The 18,699-nt window shown below is 40.2% G+C and overlaps 1 protein-coding gene across 2 annotated transcripts in view; it reads right to left on the bottom strand.

The window, feature by feature from the left end:
- The window catches only part of PLD1 (phospholipase D1), a 149,674-nt gene that overhangs the window by 34,047 nt on the left and 96,928 nt on the right, over nucleotides 1-18,699 (bottom strand). For both annotated transcript variants that reach the window (XM_081138573.1, XM_081138572.1), the window contains exons 17-21: nucleotides 15,607-15,735; nucleotides 14,765-14,883; nucleotides 13,013-13,126; nucleotides 10,198-10,308; nucleotides 7,520-7,608 (exon numbers count right to left, since the gene is read on the bottom strand). In XM_081138573.1, the coding sequence (XP_080994699.1) occupies nucleotides 7,520-7,608; nucleotides 10,198-10,308; nucleotides 13,013-13,126; nucleotides 14,765-14,883; nucleotides 15,607-15,735 (562 nt within the window). The remainder of the gene's footprint in view (nucleotides 1-7,519; nucleotides 7,609-10,197; nucleotides 10,309-13,012; nucleotides 13,127-14,764; nucleotides 14,884-15,606; nucleotides 15,736-18,699) is intronic.

Raw genomic sequence — 18,699 nt, forward strand, 5'->3', positions numbered from 1 at the left:
CTCTACTCTGTCCCCTTCCTTGACCGGCCCTCCTGAAACCCCTCCTCCCAACTCCTGGGTCTGTCCCCAGCTCGGAGGGCAGCCAGGAGAAGCAGGGTGTTCGATCTGTAAGAAGGCCCCAGGGGAGCTCATTGTGCTTCTCCAGTGACGAGACACTTTCTTTTTTGAGAATTTGAGAGTTATGGATCATATTTCTTCCGCAAACTTCAAGAGCTGGTTATAAATCCTATCATTGCTGTAGATTTTGCAGCAGTGAATGCTTCCAGAAATAAGAAGAATTGTGGTTGGGCCTTAGTGCTTTGTGTGGAGGGAACTTTATACTACAGTGGTATCAGTTATGTGAGAATTGGATCTGTCGCTTCTCAGTGGTTTGGGACATAACCCATTTTATTTTGTTTGGCAAGCCTTTTAAAATGCAGTAGACCTTTCTGGGCTTCAGTTTTCTCATCTGTAAGTGAAGGAGTTGGCTAAAATCATTGCTAGTCCAGTAGAAATGCTGGCCCTGTTTAGCACCGACTTTGAATATTTTATATGTGACTTTATAGATTATGACACATTACATATTGCAGTGCATGCACACAATTTTTTTCCCATTGGTTACCTTTTGAAAATGGCGAGTTTTTAAATGTAAGAGTGTTCAGGGCTAGCTCAATAAGTGGGTTTCACTCTGGACTTGATAGTCTTTGGCAGGTACGTCCCTCAGTGGCCCCCAAATAAGATTCTACAGAACCCCTTGTTCAACTGCTCTCACTGTGTCCCAGGTGTTTTATTTCATTTTTCAAAGAGCCTCTCCCTTCCTTCTCTCTGTGCCAGGGCACATGCTCAGGCTCTAAATGATTGCTGGCCTCTTCTCTTCCTACTGCTATTCTTTATATCTATCTCCTGAGATCTCCATTTATATAATTTGGGAATCAAGTAAAAGCAATTAAATGATCTAAATCAAAAGTTCTCCTGCCATGATATGTTGTCATCTCTGCCCCAATGTAACCTCATCTCCAGAAATTTTATAGAGCTTAGAAATTATCCCACAAGAAAAAAAAAAAAAAAAGTGAAATGGCATACTTGATTTGAATGTTTAAAAATTTTTTTTATTATAACTGCAGATTAAATTTCTTTAAGGCAGTGCTTTTGAAACATACCCAATGTGTCCTATTTGGTACACGAATGATAGAATATGGTAATTATCAGGTGTAGATTTTCCTTTAAGCCTAACAAATTTTTATCCGTCAGGAAATTACTTAAAAAATAAAATACCCACCTGATTTTATTATTTTAGAGTTAAGTATCGTTCCTAGACTTCTGGAAGTCTTAACATTAGGACTTTCTACTTCCCTGAAATGAGGGAAGCTTGTGGCTGAGAGAAGAGTACACAGTGAAGTCCTGAAGATGGAGCTGGAGTGTCAGGGCCACTCCTCGATAGCTGCAAGACTTCGGCAAGGAACCTAAGCTCATTTGGCATCAGCTGCCTCATCTGGAGAACGGGAATAACTGTGCATCTACTTCGTAAGGTCTATGTGAGAACTGAAGTAATGCACATAAAGCACCTCGGATGTGGAACAACTCGAAACTTTGGTAAACTTATTAGTCAATTAACAACCAGTGATTTCAATTAGAAAATGTGCACCCTTCCAAAAATAGTAAAGTAAACAGTGTCTAAAACAGCAAAGCAAAACTGAACTCACATTATGCTCCAGAATACCTCTTACTTCATTTTATACTTAGGGGAAGGGTGTTATGAAATCAGTAATGGGGAAGCCAAAAATTGATTCCCAGGAGGAGTCAGCTATAGATTTCTGGCAGGACCCCTCTAGACAGTGTTTTAATAATGTGCCTCTACTTGTCTCAGGATGAAGAAATGCCAGCAGCAGGAAATCAAAGTAAGTTTTACTTACCTAGCAGTAGCCATCTCATAATTTAAAATAAGGCACATTAAACATCTATTTAACGAAAACATTTCTGTTTTTAACATAAATATTAATTCTGAAGCAGTTAATTTGAGCATTGTGCTTCTATTTCCTTGCTCAAATTTACAGTGAGCCAGCATATTTCCAGATGATAAGTTTCCTGGAAATCACATAAGAATTATTTACATGAACAGGGAGTTTAAGGGTTTCAAATTTTTCTGCATCTATTCATATGAACTAGATAGGGCAGATATAATTTTGTGCGTGTGTGTGATTAAAAAAATAGTGTCAGAAAAGCAAACTGGTACACTCAAAAGGCCACATACTTGTAGATAACAGAGCTGGAAAGAACCCAGGTCTTTACCTGGTTCCCAATTAATATCAGATTCCCAGAGGAATATCCCCATATCATACACTCATGCGCAAACTGAAAGGACTACCTGGCACTGTCTATAGTTACAGGAAGCATGGAGAGTTTGAGCAATTTTCAAAATTGTGTCATTTTCAATCTACTTGAATGTATTTTTCCAGTGCAGTTTAATATTAAAGTACAGAGGTATTAAACCAACTGCCTTTTTTCATTGCATGTGTCAACTATGTACAAAATACACGCACTCCCTTGCTTCCTGACTTTTTTACCAAGGCAGCAAAGTTATGCATGTACCAGTTTCCATAAGCAACACGGTTTCATCCTCAGAAAGCATCCACTCATGGCACACAGTGTTTTAAAACGTCCTCTACCTGGATCAGCTGGTTCTACTCTATCTGTTGACATATTCAAACATGGTATAAACCAGTTGATTTTATGTTGTGGATCGTGATTTCTTCTACCTGATCTCTGGTCAGATTTGAGTTGTCAAAGACAAGATTAAAGTGGCTTGTGAGCTGGTCTCAATGCTGAGACAGTTTTACTTTTTAGAGCAGATCTTTTGTTTTCTGCAGAGATTCCCATAGCTATTCATAGTTCAGCACAGGGTGAACAATATTCTGAGACTCTAGGTCATGGATCAGAGCATGAAGGCTTTGCAAAAACCTGTTTCTGTCAAGAATTATGGCTGTTGAGAAGGAACCAGAAGGAAGTGAGGGAAGCAGAAAACGCACTTTGGGGAATTGGTGTGGGGCTGGACTCCAGCACTGGCAGAAATATCAAGGCTCAGCCCAGTTGAGGGAGTTGGCAATTTAAAGACTTCAATCTCTCTAGGGTGGGAGGGACCTGGAAGAGAGCCTGTGTTCCTCCGTCAGGCTGGCCAAATGCTGACTGTCATTCCATCTGCTTTGTGCTGTTTTCTATTCTTTTTCCAACAGCCAAAATTATACTTGTTGCTAGGCACATGACTTTGGCAGGGAAGTTCCGAGTCTCAGAAGAGTGGAGAGCGGGAAAGTCAATGAAGGGAGAGGGAGGGGTAAGCTGGAGGGTGACACATCCTGGCCCTCAGTGAAAAGGAGGGGTCCCACTGCAGGCAGCCTGCAAGAGGAGCTTTTCACTTCTACCCTTACCTTCCCTAAGAACACAAGCTCACAGATTTGACATTATTAAATGAAAATATATTTTACAGTTGCAATTAACACAGGAGATGAACAATAATGTGGCGATACAGAGAAGGGGAAAATGTAAAATATATTTCCAGGATATGTGTGTAAATCAACTAAAACTTTGAATGTGTGATAGATATACCACTTTGAAAGGTGACTGTCAAAGTGAGCCTGGAGAGATCAGAGATAAAGGACCCACAGTTAATTAGAAATTTGGTAGACTTTGTTTCCTATTTTCTACAAAGCAAGCTTGAAATTGCCAGTCTTTATTTTTTTATGTTTTATTTTCTTTTTTGAGAGACAGAGGAGGAGGGAGAGACAGACATCGATTTGTTGTTCCACTTATTTATGCACTTGTTGGTTGATTCTTGTATGTGCCCTGACCGGGTGTCGAACCCACAACCTTGGTGTATCAGGACGATGCTCTAACCAACTGAGCTACCTGGCTAGGGGAAATTGCTAGTCTTCAATGTGCTCTGTGAACTTCGAAGCATGAGATACGATCTGCAATAGATGTTACCTTACCTTACCATGCTCTCTTACCATGGATCCCTTTTCTTTCAGTAGCAGCCCATAGTCTCACCAGGAAATGTTCACTCAGAAAGTAGCTTAAGGTTCCTTCCAGCCCTAGAATGCTATGATTTCAGAAGCAGTCCATATTTTTAAACACAGAGTAATATACTGAAGAAAAACATTCTTCTGGGTTCCCAAACACTTAAAAAGAAATCTTATAGGTACTTGTAAGACCACGTACTATAGGGAACTAATAACTGGGATGAGTGGAGTGGAGACTGAAGGTACACAAGCTACTCTCCTTATTAGCTGATCCTACTTCCAAAACTCATGACTCACTGCTCAGCCAATGAGCTCATGTGTCAACTTAATGTGACTTCTTCCAATTTCATGAAAAAAATTATTTTTCTTTTTTGTCAAATGCACTTTATAGATAAAATGGACACTCCTGCATCATGAAATGCAAGAGTTGAAAGAAAGATAATGTAATTTTGTAAATAAGACATAAATTGACCCATAGACTTGAAGGGCTGGCAAGGATGCAAGAAATGTCCGTGTGTACATATATTTAACTGTAAGCAAGACTTTTTTAAAAAGTTATCTCAGAAACGGATCCTATGGTGACTTTCTTTTAAAAAGTATATGAGAAGGCAAAGGATAAGGGTCACCTGTAAAAGCATAGACCATTATTAATATTTATGGCCGGATACACTGTTCTAGAAGAGCACTAAGCAATCTTGGCTGTGCCTTGGAGTTACCTGTGGAACATTATCAAGTGCAGGTGCCTGGGCCCCGCTCCAGGAAGTTTTAATCCAGGCAGCCTGCAGTGGAGTCCAGCTCTCTGCATTTCTGTAAAGGTCCACTGGTGATTCTGATGTGTAGTAAAGGCTAAGATCCACGCACACCTTGTAGGATGTGGTAGGTATTACAGTGCACTGCCCACATGCTCTCACGGTGGGATGGAGAGAGCCATCCCCTCAGCACTATGTTGGACACTGACTACTCACAGGGAAGTCCTTCTCCAAGAATTGTCCTCCACAGGTCAAAGAGATCTGCCTCACCCATGGTCATGCCCTTTTTTTACAGTCAGCTTGCATCTAATGACTGGTCAATGGGAGGAGAGGACAACAAAGACCAACTCTCTCTTGCTTTAATTTAGGGCAACCCTGAAAGGGGTCTTTAACCCTAACCATCAATGAATTGGAGTTACCTGATGCGGGGAAGGCATTGGGTTAGAAGTCCAAAGACTTGATCTCAAAGCCTTTTTTGCCTGTTGCTGTTAGTGGCCTAGACAAGTCGCATCATCTGTTGAATCTCACTTTTTAACTCTAAGAACAGGGACAGCAACAACAACAGAAACAATAACAGTAACAAAAACTGTGTGATCTACTTTTAAGAGTAGCTGTGACGGTTCAGTAAGATTCTATAGAAATAAACTGTTAACCATATAAAATGCTGGTAGCTACTGTTATTAAATGTTCTTAGGTCTAAAAATCCCCATAGATTATATGAAGAGAAAATTTTAAAGAACCACATGACACTGGAAGTCAAAAACGTTCTAATTTCCAAATGTGTATGTATTTAACAGTTTCCACCGCATGTGTTCAATGAACTGAAATAATAAAATGGAATGGTTTGTTTGTTTTGCTGCTTTTTACACAGAACTAAAACCAGCCAAAAAAAGAAACAGACCTGGGTGCCAAGATAATTTGGGGAATCAACAGTCATTTCAACAGATGCAAAAGAAATAAGGATGACCTTCTGTCTCCTACCACGTACAAAAAAATAACTCAAAATGGATCAAAGACCTAAATGTTAGAGCCAAACCTATAAAGTTCTAGAAGAGACCAGTAGTAAATCTTCACGATCCCAGATTGGGCACTGGTTTTGGAGCTCTGACACCAAAGCACAAGCAATAAAAGAAAAAGATAAATTAGACTTTACCAAAACTAAAAATTTTTTGTGTTTCAAAAGACACTATCAAGATAGAGAAAAGAAAAGACACTGAATGGGAGAAATATATGCAAATCGTAAATCTGACATGCGAATTGTATCTAGATTATACAGAGAACTATTACAACTCAACAAGGAGACAACCTAACTGAAAAATGGGCAAGGGATTTCCACAGACGTTTCCCCAAAGACAGCACGTGAATGGCTAATAAACAAACAGAAAAAATACTCAACATCGTAAGTTGTTAGGGAAATTCAAATGAAAACCACAATGAAATACCATTTCATACCTACTAGGATGGCTATAAGAAAAAAGACATAATAAGTACTGGTGATAATGTAGAGAAATTGGAGCCCTCCTACAATGTGGGAATAGAAAAGGGCAGAGCCGACTTTTGAAAACATCCTGGCAGCTCCTCAAAATGTTTGAGTTACCATATAACTCAGCAGTTCTAGCCCTAGAGTAATGAAAACGTATCTGCGTAAGAACTAGTACAGAATGCTTAGAGCAAATTATTCATATGACCAAAAAGCGAGAACCCAAGTATCCACCAACTGAAAATGCATAAACAAAATGTAGTATGTCCAGATAACAGAATATTACCTGTCAATCAAAATATGTGAAATTAAAATACATCCTATAACATAAATGAATCTTGAAGATATTTTTTTATCTTCACCTGAGGATATTTTTTCCATTGATTTTTTTTTTTTTTTTTAGAAAGAGTGGAAGGGAGGGGGAGGGAGAGAGAAACATCGATGTGAGAGAGACACATCGATTGGTTGCCTCCTGCACGTGCCCCAACCAGGCCTGGGATTGAACCTGCAACGGAGGTACGTGCCCTTGACCAGAATCGAACCCGAGGCCCTTCAGTCTGCAGGCCGATGCTCTAACCACTGAGCCGAACCAGCCAGGGGGAACCTTGAGAACATTAAGCTAAGAGAAGGAAGTCAGTCACAAAAGAACACATATTAAGGATTCTATTTATATGAAATTCCCAGACCAGCACGTCTGCAGAAAAGTAGATTAGTGGTTGCAAGGGGCCAAGGGGAAAGGGAATGAGCAATGACAAAGGTCTGAGGTTTCTTTCTGGGGTGATGGATATATTCTAAAATAGAGTAGATGATGGTTGCACAACTCTGTGAATGTACTAAAAAAATCACTGAATTGTACACTTTAAGTGGGTAGATTGTACGGCATGTGAATTATATTTTAATAAGTGTTATTAAAGAAATAATCCCATGAGCTGAAGAAATAAGACAGATGGTAAGAAGAATTTAAATATAACTCAGGGAAAAATATTGTGACTATTTTGCCTTGATTTTTAAGTAAACACAGCTCACTGTCTGCTATTAAGTAAATCAAATCACAAATCTGTGGGAAAGAGACTGGCCAGGAAAAAATGACTGTGCTCTGGAAGAATTCACATTCCCTCAAAAAATGGACTAAAAAATTCTCAGTGACTGACTCAGACTTAGGGAATCAATAACCTACTGCTAGCTGAACTAAATCATGCCTGCTAGGAAAAGACAGTTTTTAAAAAATGGGCCTTCAAAGTCTTTTTAGCAGTAAGCATCTGCAGTCACAACTCCTGCAGAAATGCCAAGACCCTTACCTATAAGCTCGCAGTATCCTCTGGGCGATGGCGTCGCCGATCTTGTTGAACACAACCTTGTCATCAGCGCAGCTTATGAAAAACTGGTTCTATGAAAATCAGCGGGATAATCATGTAAGTCTTTCTTATTTTAGTAGTCTGTACATAAGGGAAAGTGGCATATAATGTAATCTACATTGATATATTTTTAAAAAATATTTCATATAGCAGACATGTTCTGACCTCTGAAATCACCTGAGGAAAGTAAATCACAGGCTAAAAGAAGCCTCGTCTCACTCTGGATCACATGCATTGCCAGGTAATAACAAGTGTAACATCTTAGACAAGCGAAAGGCTTTATGTTACGTTCTTAGAGTGGCAGGAGCATTCCAAATTTAACCAATAGGGAAATCAGATTTATTTTTCAGATTCACACATTGCATAAATGCCTATGATTAAAAATTTTATGTTGGCTAGATACAGAGAACGTACTGAGGGCTGCCAGAGGGGATGGGGTGGGGTGGCTGGGTGAAATAGGTAAAGCGACTAAACAAAAACACACACAAACTCCTAGACAGACTATAGAACAGTGATTACCACAGGGAAAGGGGGGTGGGGGGAATGAGAAGAGGGCAAAGGGGGTATAAATGGTGATGGAAGGGGACTTGACTGGGTGGTGAACACACAATACAATATACAGATGATGTGTTATAGAATTGTACACCTGAAACCTATACAATTTTATTAACCAATGTCACCCCAATAAATTCAATTTCAAAAAAATTCTATATTGGCAACCATTCTATCTCATGCTATGTTTACTTTTTTAACCAGGTAGAGGGCAGAACTCTGGTCTAATTTTCTCCACCCTTTCTCCATTATTGAATAGTATCAGCTTTGGCCTTATCTCATTTGTTTGGGTCTCTTATTGTTCCTGAACTTCTATTTTAAGTAGCTTAAACCTCTTTTGTATTTTGTATACATAAACAGGCCAATAAAATGGAAAGAGAAATACTTTTTTTTCTTTAAGTACTTCTGTTATTTATGCACCTATAAAACATTCTATAACACTATTACTACATAATTACTGCATAAAGGAATATTAAAAATTAGATACAAATGTTATCACTATTACATGTTCTATTTGTACACATTGTTATAATATACCAGTAACTTTTAAGTATAATCATCACCAAGTAACCGTTACTAATCATCTTAAAGAGATATATAAGCAAGGAGTGAATATATTATTATAATCCCTTTGTAACATCATCATGTTTATTACTACACACGTTTTTACACTTAAGTGAATAAATCTGTAAACTGCCTCCAGAAGACAAACTTACAAGAAAACATTGTGCAGAAACTCATTTGAGAATGTGTTTCCCTTTAGGGCATCAAACAATCAAAATCTCAGCGGCAACCAAACCATGTTTGTTTTTCTGAATTTGTATTACAGAGCAGCTTTGCATTCCTCCGCAACTGCAACGCACACCGGCCACGTGTCATGTCCTTGACCTCTTTTGGGTCAGAGCAGGGTAAATGCTGACCGCTTCCCTTGCAGAGGTGTGTCAGCCAGGTTACTGTCCCCATGTGTATCAGCACCGGCATTACTGATCTCACCTAGTACTGTGGTAGCATTAATAAGAAAAGCTGACTTACTGCTACCAAAAACAGATAAAGCAAAAGGATTCTGGGTAATGCGTGAGCCCGCTGTTAACATCTCACATTATTATGCTATAATTTTTGAAATCAACACTAATCATATCAGTATTACTAAGCCACAGACTTTATCCAGAGCTCACTAATTTTTTTACTAATGTTATTTTTCTGTTGCACGACCCATCCAGGATACCACATTGCATTTAGCCTGCTAATATTTTTAATCAGCCTTCTTTCTCCACGTCTGTGAAATAAATAAATCTCCAGTTCTTTCCTACTTGCCCTGAGTGAATTGTCACTGTGTGGAAGGGGAGAGGGCCAGGGCTCAAGGGGGAGGGAAGCAGGGCTAGAAGGACTTTCTCCAGCTACCCCATCTCCCTCCATACATTTTTACAAAAATCAATGGAAAGGAAAACACTAAAATAAAGGAGGGAGATGTGCTCTGATTTACTGTTGCCTTGTCATGGCTCTTTATTTTTTCAGGATTTTCCAAGGATATGCTCTGAACTAGCTTAGGATGGACTATGAAGCACAATTAAGATTCCCAGAGTCCCTAGATGAAACCGTTGTTCACACAGGATTGAAGAAGGTGGGACCTGCTCTCAATGTTCTTGCATCTTCCTTTCCATGTTCCTTTCCTGCACTCTCCGTACACCAACATCCCCAAACCAGTGGCATCCAGGGGTCTCTATTTTAGCAACTCACCCCTGTGCATGCTCTCCTGAAGTAGTAGGTACTTCACATTTCCACACCAAATCTAAACTTACACATCCGTGTTGGGGTGTTTCTAACAATATTATGCGTTGATACATTTAATAACAAGGATCTGGGGACTCCTATTAGAGTCCTGAGTTAATGAAAATGCAAAGCAAATGTCAGGTATGCTGGGGAAGTACAGATTCAGGTGACCCAAGGCCTCTTCACATCTCAACATACACTTATTAATACAGCAGGTCCTGGGTTCGGGGTCCCTGCGGTCTCTGTACGGTATTTATGGGAAGGCAGGTTGTATAGCCATTTACGTGAGCGAGACTTACTTCTATATAGATGTAGTGCTTGCTGTTCTCTATCACGTGGACGTAAGCAGTGTGGATGGACTCTTCATGGTACTTTATCCCAGCAGACCAATCAGCAGCAGAGCGGAGCAACTGTCAGAAATGAGCAAGCATGAGACAATGGAGGTGATACCAGATGTATTGATAAAATGAAGTCCATCTTTTTGCTTTTAAACAACTGCATGAATACAGTGTCTTGAGTGTCATGTGTGGGTCAAGGAAGAGTACCTGAGTGGGGAACTGGTCCTTAGACGTAACCATTAACGAAGGAGCCCAGATGGCAATCAAGTACTGAATATTTCTTCTTCCATTCAGTGTAACTGTCATTCAAAATTGGAAACCATGAGGTGTTTCTATAAAGAGTATTTCAGAAGCACCCCTTCTGGTGGTTGAGTGGGGTGACCAATTGTACTCTTTTCCCATGAGAGATCCACAGTGACTCCAGAATGCCTGCGGTTCTGGTCTATTATTAATAGCACCACTTTTACTGCCCAGTGTCCTGGTGTGAACCATATGATACGGCCACCCTAGCTCTGACTTGATACTGTGATTATTCACTCCCCTAAACAGATACTGTTCAGATTAACATATGCTAAAAGGCAAGTAGATTCATTTAGACATCTAATCTTGATTCTGCCTTTAAGCACCTGTCTGACCCTTGCCACGTCACTTCAGCTCTCAGTTCCTCACTCATACTGCCCCCTGTATTCAGACACTCACCTGCTCCCACCCAGATTACAATAAGCTTCCAGCTCAGACACCTGAATACATGTTAAATACACTGACATAGAGCGGGACTGCCTAGGTTCAAAGCTTAGCTCAACCACGTAGTGGCTTCGATCTTGGTCAAGTCTCTTAACCACTTTGTGCCTCAGATTTCTGCTCTATAAGATGGAGTATCTACTCTATAGGGTTGTAGAGAGAATAAGATGAATTACTGTGGAGTGTGCAGGAGGCCTGGCACCTAGTAAGTGCTATATACTAAGTGTTTGCTATCACTAATGAGAATATTAGCGGGGTGTTTGAGTGGTGGCAGATCATGTCAGCGACACTGCAGAGCAGACTGTGCATGGAAGGGTGCACTAGATGACATGCAAGGCTTTTCAACACTAAGAAACCACTGGCTGTAATTTTTTCAGCATTCTAACTAGTACTGCAGTACAATGTTGGGCATATAGTAGGTGCTCAATAAATACTTATTGACTTTCCTTAAGTTATAGCAGGACATCACATAAGAATAACTATAAAAATAGATTTGCTATTCCTGATTTGAAACGAATGTTGAAGCTGTGCTTCATGAGGTCAACAGATATTAAAGATAAAAGAATGGCCTGTATTTATTAGGAATGAGTAAAATGATCCAACCCACGATTACTTTTGTCTGTTATACAGGAGTAGGCAAAAGGAGGCTTACAGTTGCGAGTACGTGAAACACAGGATTTATTCGTGTATTATTATTTATTTAACTGGCATATCTTTTTCCATATGAACAACTGTAAACCAGGTCAGCCAAATAAGAATAGGTAAAGCAGGGCTTTACCAATAGGCATTAGAAGACGTGTGCATATGTAACACTGGGATAAAACATCCTTTGGCTAATCATAAAAATACAGAATTCCCAGAAATGCCTTTTCAACAGATGCTTAATTAGCATCTGCTAACTTTGATAAGTGGAACCCTGAGTCCATTTTAATGCCATCTCAAATCTTAAGTTCTCTTGTTTTTTAATATCAAGGCTCCTATTTTATCTTACAGCACGCATCATATTTCCTCTCAAGTAGAATAAAATTAAACAGGTTCATAAAATATTCATTAACTTACATAGAAATGCATCTATATTTGTGCCTCTGAGTTTGAATTAGTTGTCTCCTTTAGCCTGGGAATACTAAGTATTTTCCATAGTTATTGCTCTTAAGTGGTTTATCTGCTTGGTTGTTCTGTTATTTGATTTATGGTCTGAAATGTCTTTTTATTTCTTTTATATATATATATACGTACCTCTATTTGCACATAGTAGTACAAAGTAGCTGAGTTGGGCATTTCATTTATGTAATCATATCCCCTAGAATCCATGCCCAAATTATGTAAATCCATATTAGTGATGTCACTAGCAAACTGCTGGATCTTTACTTCAACAATACTTTTCATGCTGATAGTGATGACTGAAAAAAAAGCAGTGCTAAAGGTGGCCCCTCCCAGCTCTGTCCCTGAATGATCTCAAGATACTTGAGCGGAAGTTGGTAGAGGGAGCTGACTGGCTAACAATGGATTAGAGCAGGATTTGAAGGTCTGCCTCTATCAATAACCAACTAGGTGACCCTGGACAAATCTCATAGCCCCCTCGGGGGTCTTATTTTCTTTTTGAGATGGCTGGACTGGATGTAATAAAATTCTGTGATACTATTAACCAAATGCTTTTTTCTATTAAAACAGCCTCTAAAAGGCATTTGGTTAATTAGGATCTAAAATTAGATTGAACTATAACTAGCTTTGCAGCAAAGTTTCAGCCAAATTCCTGGTGCGTAACCAATACCTGTCTCAGGTTTGCTTTAGATCATGTTTATTTGGATCAAGCCTTTCCTTGACTGGTATGCATTTATTATATGTATAAGAGAGTGTTGGAAAGAGGAAAAATTAAATATATTTAAGATATAAGATATGATACTAAATTTTAAAAGATCTACTCAGATTTCCTTTGGAGTTCAAAAATGTGAGTGAAGCCAATGTCATAGGCACTTAGTCCAGAAAGAGCGACTTCACCCAGGAGCACTTTGTGATAAAGAAAAGCCAGACTGACCTGTACGTTAGCGCGGACGGACCCAGGCACTTGATATTTCAACTCATGGGCTGTTGCGTGAGATTTTGGAAGCAGGAAAGGATAAGAAAGGGACCGATATTTTGATTTCATAATCTAAAATAAATAAAAACAGGTGAAAAATTCAACTGAGAAAACAGTCCCATTCTTCCATATTTTGTGATTATAAAAGAAGTTCAGGATCATTTGAAACAGAAAAAATAAAAACGTTAACAGTGGATGTTTCTAGGGGAAGGGGTAATAGATTATTTTTGTTTTCTTTCTATTTCTCAGAGGCAGAGAACTCTTTTTTTCCCTTATTTTACCTTTTGTAGTAAGCATGCATTCTTTGTATTCTTTATATTTTAAAAGAAAGCTTAAATATAGTCTAGAGTTATAGAGGTATATAATTTCAAAATTTGGTTTACTCTTTTGTAAACTGATTTTTTTACTATGTTGCAGGTACCTTGCCACAACAATATAGCACTATGTATCATTTTTTAATAACTCCAGTGCCAAATGGTATGAGAAAATCATAATTTGTTTAATTACTATTGAGCATTTATTTCTCATTTTATTTGAATTATTGGAAGCGATGTCAAAATAAATTAGTTTATTGGATTACTTCTTTGACTTAAATACCTGAAAAATATTTTCTGAGTCAAAGGTTGTATGCCTTTTAAAAAACTTTTCAGTGTTGTGCTAATTTATCACCCAGAAACTGGGTATAAAAAGATAAAAAATACAAATCCCAATTGCAGATATTAGCAGTGTTTTTGTTTTAAATCTTTGCTTGCCTAGCAGGTTAAAGGTAATATCACTTTGTTTATTCATTCATGTCCCCTAAATTTTTGTAAAAGATGTTTCCATTATTTCTCAGAGCTCCCACTGTTTACAATGCTATGTAAATGAAAAATAAGGTGAGACTCCAAGTGGTTGATAAAACAGTCTTTTTCCAAATTATTGGCAAGAATAATGAATGCTTCATCATCCTTTAAAGTAAATAAAATGGAACCTTCATAACACCTGGATGATAGGTACTTAACTTATGAATGTTAGGTCAAAGAAGTAATGAAGAGTAATAAAGGCATACTAAAGAAACACAATCTGAAAAAAAAATCCCCAAACTCCCCCAAAAAACAAACAAACAAAAAGACTATATCTTCTTATCCTGCTCACCTTGCTCAAAGCCACCTCTCCAGTAGGAACCCAGTGCAATGCCCGGATTGGAAGGACTTGAAAGTTTGAGCTCTCCCACCTAACAAGACCTGCACCCCTATAATAGCCTTCCAGGTGATTACCAGCCCAGGCCAGATGCTTAATCAACACTGAGCAGCCAAGATGTTAAAAGGTTAAAACCACTGGCCCTGATAGTAGCATCTATCCTTCTGTGCTCTAAATTATCTATAATGGGAAAGTTTGGGAACATTTTCTTTTGCCCAGAGACCCAGGAGCTCTGACAGCCAGGCACCCAACAGTAGATGAATGGCACAGCTGTGACAGCCAGGCACCCAACAGTAGATGAATGGCACAGCTGTGACAGCCAGGCACCCAACAGTAGATGAATGGCACAGCTGTGACAGCCAGGCACCCAACAGTAGATGAATGGCACAGCTGTGACAGCCAGGCACCCAACAGTAGATGAATGGCACAGCTGTGGCCACCACTGCCTCTTCTTGCCCGTCCTCTAGGCTTTCCTCTTCTAGGTCTGTCTCTCTTTACATGGACTGAATCACGATACAACCATCCACGCACCTTTGTGAAGTTCCAGCGCTGGATGAAGTGACGCGCCACGTCACGAGCCGCCTTCCCATGGACCACGGAGCCAATATCATGCCATGGCATCCGGGGGGTGGAGTACCTGTCAATGAAATCTGCCCAGGTGCACCAGGCAGGAATCATCACTAACTTCTGTGCCAGGGACACGAGCCACCTGACCCCAGGCTCACCCCAACTATGGTAAGTCAAAGGAAATGTGGTAATGTCCACTATGTGTCTATTTTGTGGCCTGGGTGGAGCAATACCTTCATAACCAAGTGAAACATACATTTCATGTTGGGGAACACAGTCCCCCATGCACCTCCCCAAATTTGTTTCCATTTCACTTTGTGTTAGTCACTAGGCAAGGCGAGATGTGAGCTGGTACAAATTACCTAAGGCTGTGTACTTGACATTACATTTTCCTTTTTTATCCTGTTGAAATAATGTCAGACTGCATATGAGGTGTCATCTCTATATTCTCTTAGACATAGAAGCACAGTGATAATCTAAAAATGTGTTATTTTAGTGATAAAAAATGAAGATGCTAAGCAGAAGAGATGATCAAAGGGACTGTACCATCTTTCAGAGAATGACATTATTACCTTCAAAATATGCCTATATAAAATCTGGTGGTTTCAAGCAAGTAAGCTCTATTTCATTTTTCTTTCTTACTATAACTATAAGGAGTCCTTAATTATATGACTGAATCATAGTCTCCCAAGTTTTACCAAATATTCAAAGGAAAACAAGACATTGGATCATGTACTTGCATACTTGTTAGATGTTGACAAGTAAAAGACAAAATATAAGCAGCCATCCACTACCACGGTACTCACCAGCAAAAGGTTTATCCAGCTGAACCCAGTCTTTGAAGACAAAATTGCAGTAGTCCTTCCCATGCCAGAATCTGGTTTCCCCGTGGAGCTCTCCCACGCCTGTCTGCAAACTGCGGATGGAGCCCGTGTCTGTGGACACAGCAAGACCCACTCAGAGCCTGTGGTGCAGGTGGGCCCCAGGGAGGGAGGCTCAATTCTCACTTATGAAACACCTAAGAACTTCTCAACTTTTCTTCTTAAGACTCATAACTAGGGCAGTATATGTCTATTCCATCTGAGGCTGTGGGCTGACAAGGTTTTATAACCCTTAAGTTTATTAATAAGTGGGCGGTTGGGGCTAGAAACAGGTTCGCCATGTGACAATGAAATTTAACATTCTTAGGTTTATCATCCACTAGATCACTAGAAGAAAGGACCACAGGGCTATGAATAAAGAACTTGCTAGGAGGAACTTGAGAGCATAGTAAAGCCCTGGGTCACGTAGAGAAACATGAGATGCACAGGATATAAAGAAGTCATGCCCTTCTCTTTCCTCAATCAGTATGGCAAACACCTAATACATAATTCTAGTCTTTTGCATCTCAAAAGGCAAAGAACCTCAAATTTACAAACAGCCCATGTTCCAGCCCTGGAATGAAACAGCTTAATGACACTGAACTTCACCATTAACGAAGAAGTTGGCCTAGATGACATCTAAGATCTTTCCAGCTCTAACATTCTATATTCCTAAAATCATAAATGACAACCACAAAAGTCATCACAACAACAGACAGAAGCTTATGACTATACGCGCACAAAAGCAGCCATCTACTGCCACATTTCACAGAGAGCTTTGCTGGGACAATTTTACTCAGGGGTAAATACTTTGACTTTCACTGTTTGTATGTTTATGGGCTGTATTGACCACTGAGACAACTAAGCAGGGAGACGAGCAGAACCACAAATCACAGATGCAGCTCTTGACACAAAAGAAGCCTCTAACATATAGACGTTGCATGCAAAAATATTTGTGGAATGAATAAGTAGCACCACGTGCAGTAGCCAGTGTCAGTACTGACCTGGTCCCCCTACAAACATACTGTCCCAGAACTGTCTTTCTAAAATGCACACTCCTTGCTTAAAAGCCTTCCAAGATGACCTAAGGCCTTAGTGAGCACAGAAGGCTCTTCCCAAACGGGTACCAGTCTTTCTCTGGTCTTTGCTTTTCCCGTACAACCCAGGCCCCATGCGCATCGCATTCCTCACTGTTTTGACAGGCTAGTCTGTCATGTCTCTGTACAGTCGGCACATTATTCCTGCTGCCTGAACGTTCCTCCTTCCCTCTCAGCCTGACTAATCATCCTTCAGGAGCCACATAGCTGTCACATGCCCTAGAGACACCCCCTCAGATCCTAGTAGGGACAGGCAGTCACTAGCTCTGCTGTAGAACCATGAATAGTTGAACATCCCAGTGCCTTTGGTTCTGTGTTGCAGTTGGGTAAGGACGCTCCCTCCCTGCTCCCCATAGTCTATAAGCTCCTCAGGGAAGGGGTTGGGGGGATGCATCTTCTCCCTGCCTGGTGTAGCTCCTGGCACGCAGTAGGCAATCAATAAGTATTTGCAGAGCTAAAGTTTTAGCCATAGCTGGTTTTGTTCAGTGGTTAGAGCGCTGGCCTGTGGACCGAAGGGTCTCGGGGTTGATCCCAGTCAAGGGCATTTACCTCAGCCGCAGGCTCAATCCCCGGCCCCATGTGTCTCTCTCACATCAGTGTTTGTCTCCCTCTGCCTCTCCCCCGCCCTTCCACTCTCTCTAAAAACAACAATGGAAAAAATATCCTTGGGTGAGTGTTAACAAACAAACAAACAAAAGTTTTTAAACAATCACCCCATACACTGCTAATATTCTATCTCAAACTGAATAATGAACCTTCAAATGTTATTGAAATTTTCCATAAAAGAAAAATGCCTTAAAGTGCTAAAGATTAACAGGGCTGAAATGTTAAATACAGAATTCTGTTGACTTCTCCCAGTGATTTATTTTCCTGCTCTATTAAGACTGAGAGGCCAAAGTACTGGCAGGTCTGTTTGCTCAGCAGTAGGCTCTTTATAGTAAGAATGACACTTTGTTGAAAAAGGAAAGAAGGAGGGAAGGAAGGAAGGAAGGAAGGAAGGAAGGAAGGAAGGAAGGAAGGAAGGGAGGGAGGGAGGGAGGGAGGGAGGGAGGGAGGGAGGGAGGGAGGGAGGGAGGGAGGGAGGGAGGGAGGGAGGGAGGGAGGGGAGGGAGGGAGGGAGGGAAGGAGGGAGGGAGGGAAGGAGGGAGGGAGGGAGGGAGGGAAAAGAGAGAGATGAGAGTGAGATAAATAAGACAAATTCCAAATTTTAAAAAACATATGTATATAAAATTTGTTTTTATTAATTGAAAACCTCTAAGCTAAAGTTTTACTTACACACACATACACTTGTTTAAAAATTAACTTTCACCTAACAACCAATTATTACAAGAAAAACAAAACCAAGAAAATTCTTAGTCTCAGGAAATTGTCTTGGTGCTCACTGAATTCAACCTGCTCATAACTGAAATTTGTTTTTGTTTTTAGTCATGGCCTAAACTATTCCAAAGAACAAATGAAATATTAAGGCAAAAGAGCCAAATGCTCCTAGTTACTGTGATTGCTGCTCAGAACTGAATAAGCTCCTACGAGCAGGAAGACAGGACTTGTTATCCCAGCAGTGCTGATCTGAGGGGTTCTCGTTAGTCTGAACCCGACCCCAGTTGCTTTCATAATTGCACCTGCCTTGTCTCTCGGCACAGGATTTTCATGCCAGTTTTCCGCATTCCTCATGCCTCAGCACCCAGATTCTGGATGCCGAAAGGGAAAGGGTGTCTTCCTGCCCCTCGCCCTGTGTCTTCTGGCTTTGCCACCCCCTCCTTTTCTCTCTCATCTCTTGGCTTCCAAGGCATGTGCATTCCCCGACCATTATTCCAACCCACTCTCTTGACTTTTCCTAGCTCCTCCCAAATAAGGTTTCCTCCAACTTTCTCCTAAATGTACCCCTCTAGCCCTGGCTTCTCTTTTGGGCTCCAGATTTACAGCCACTTCCAGTGCCTCACTT

The sequence above is a fragment of the Miniopterus schreibersii genome, assembly GCF_964146895.1.
Source record: "Miniopterus schreibersii genome assembly, chromosome: 5".
Taxonomy (NCBI): domain Eukaryota; kingdom Metazoa; phylum Chordata; class Mammalia; order Chiroptera; family Miniopteridae; genus Miniopterus; species Miniopterus schreibersii.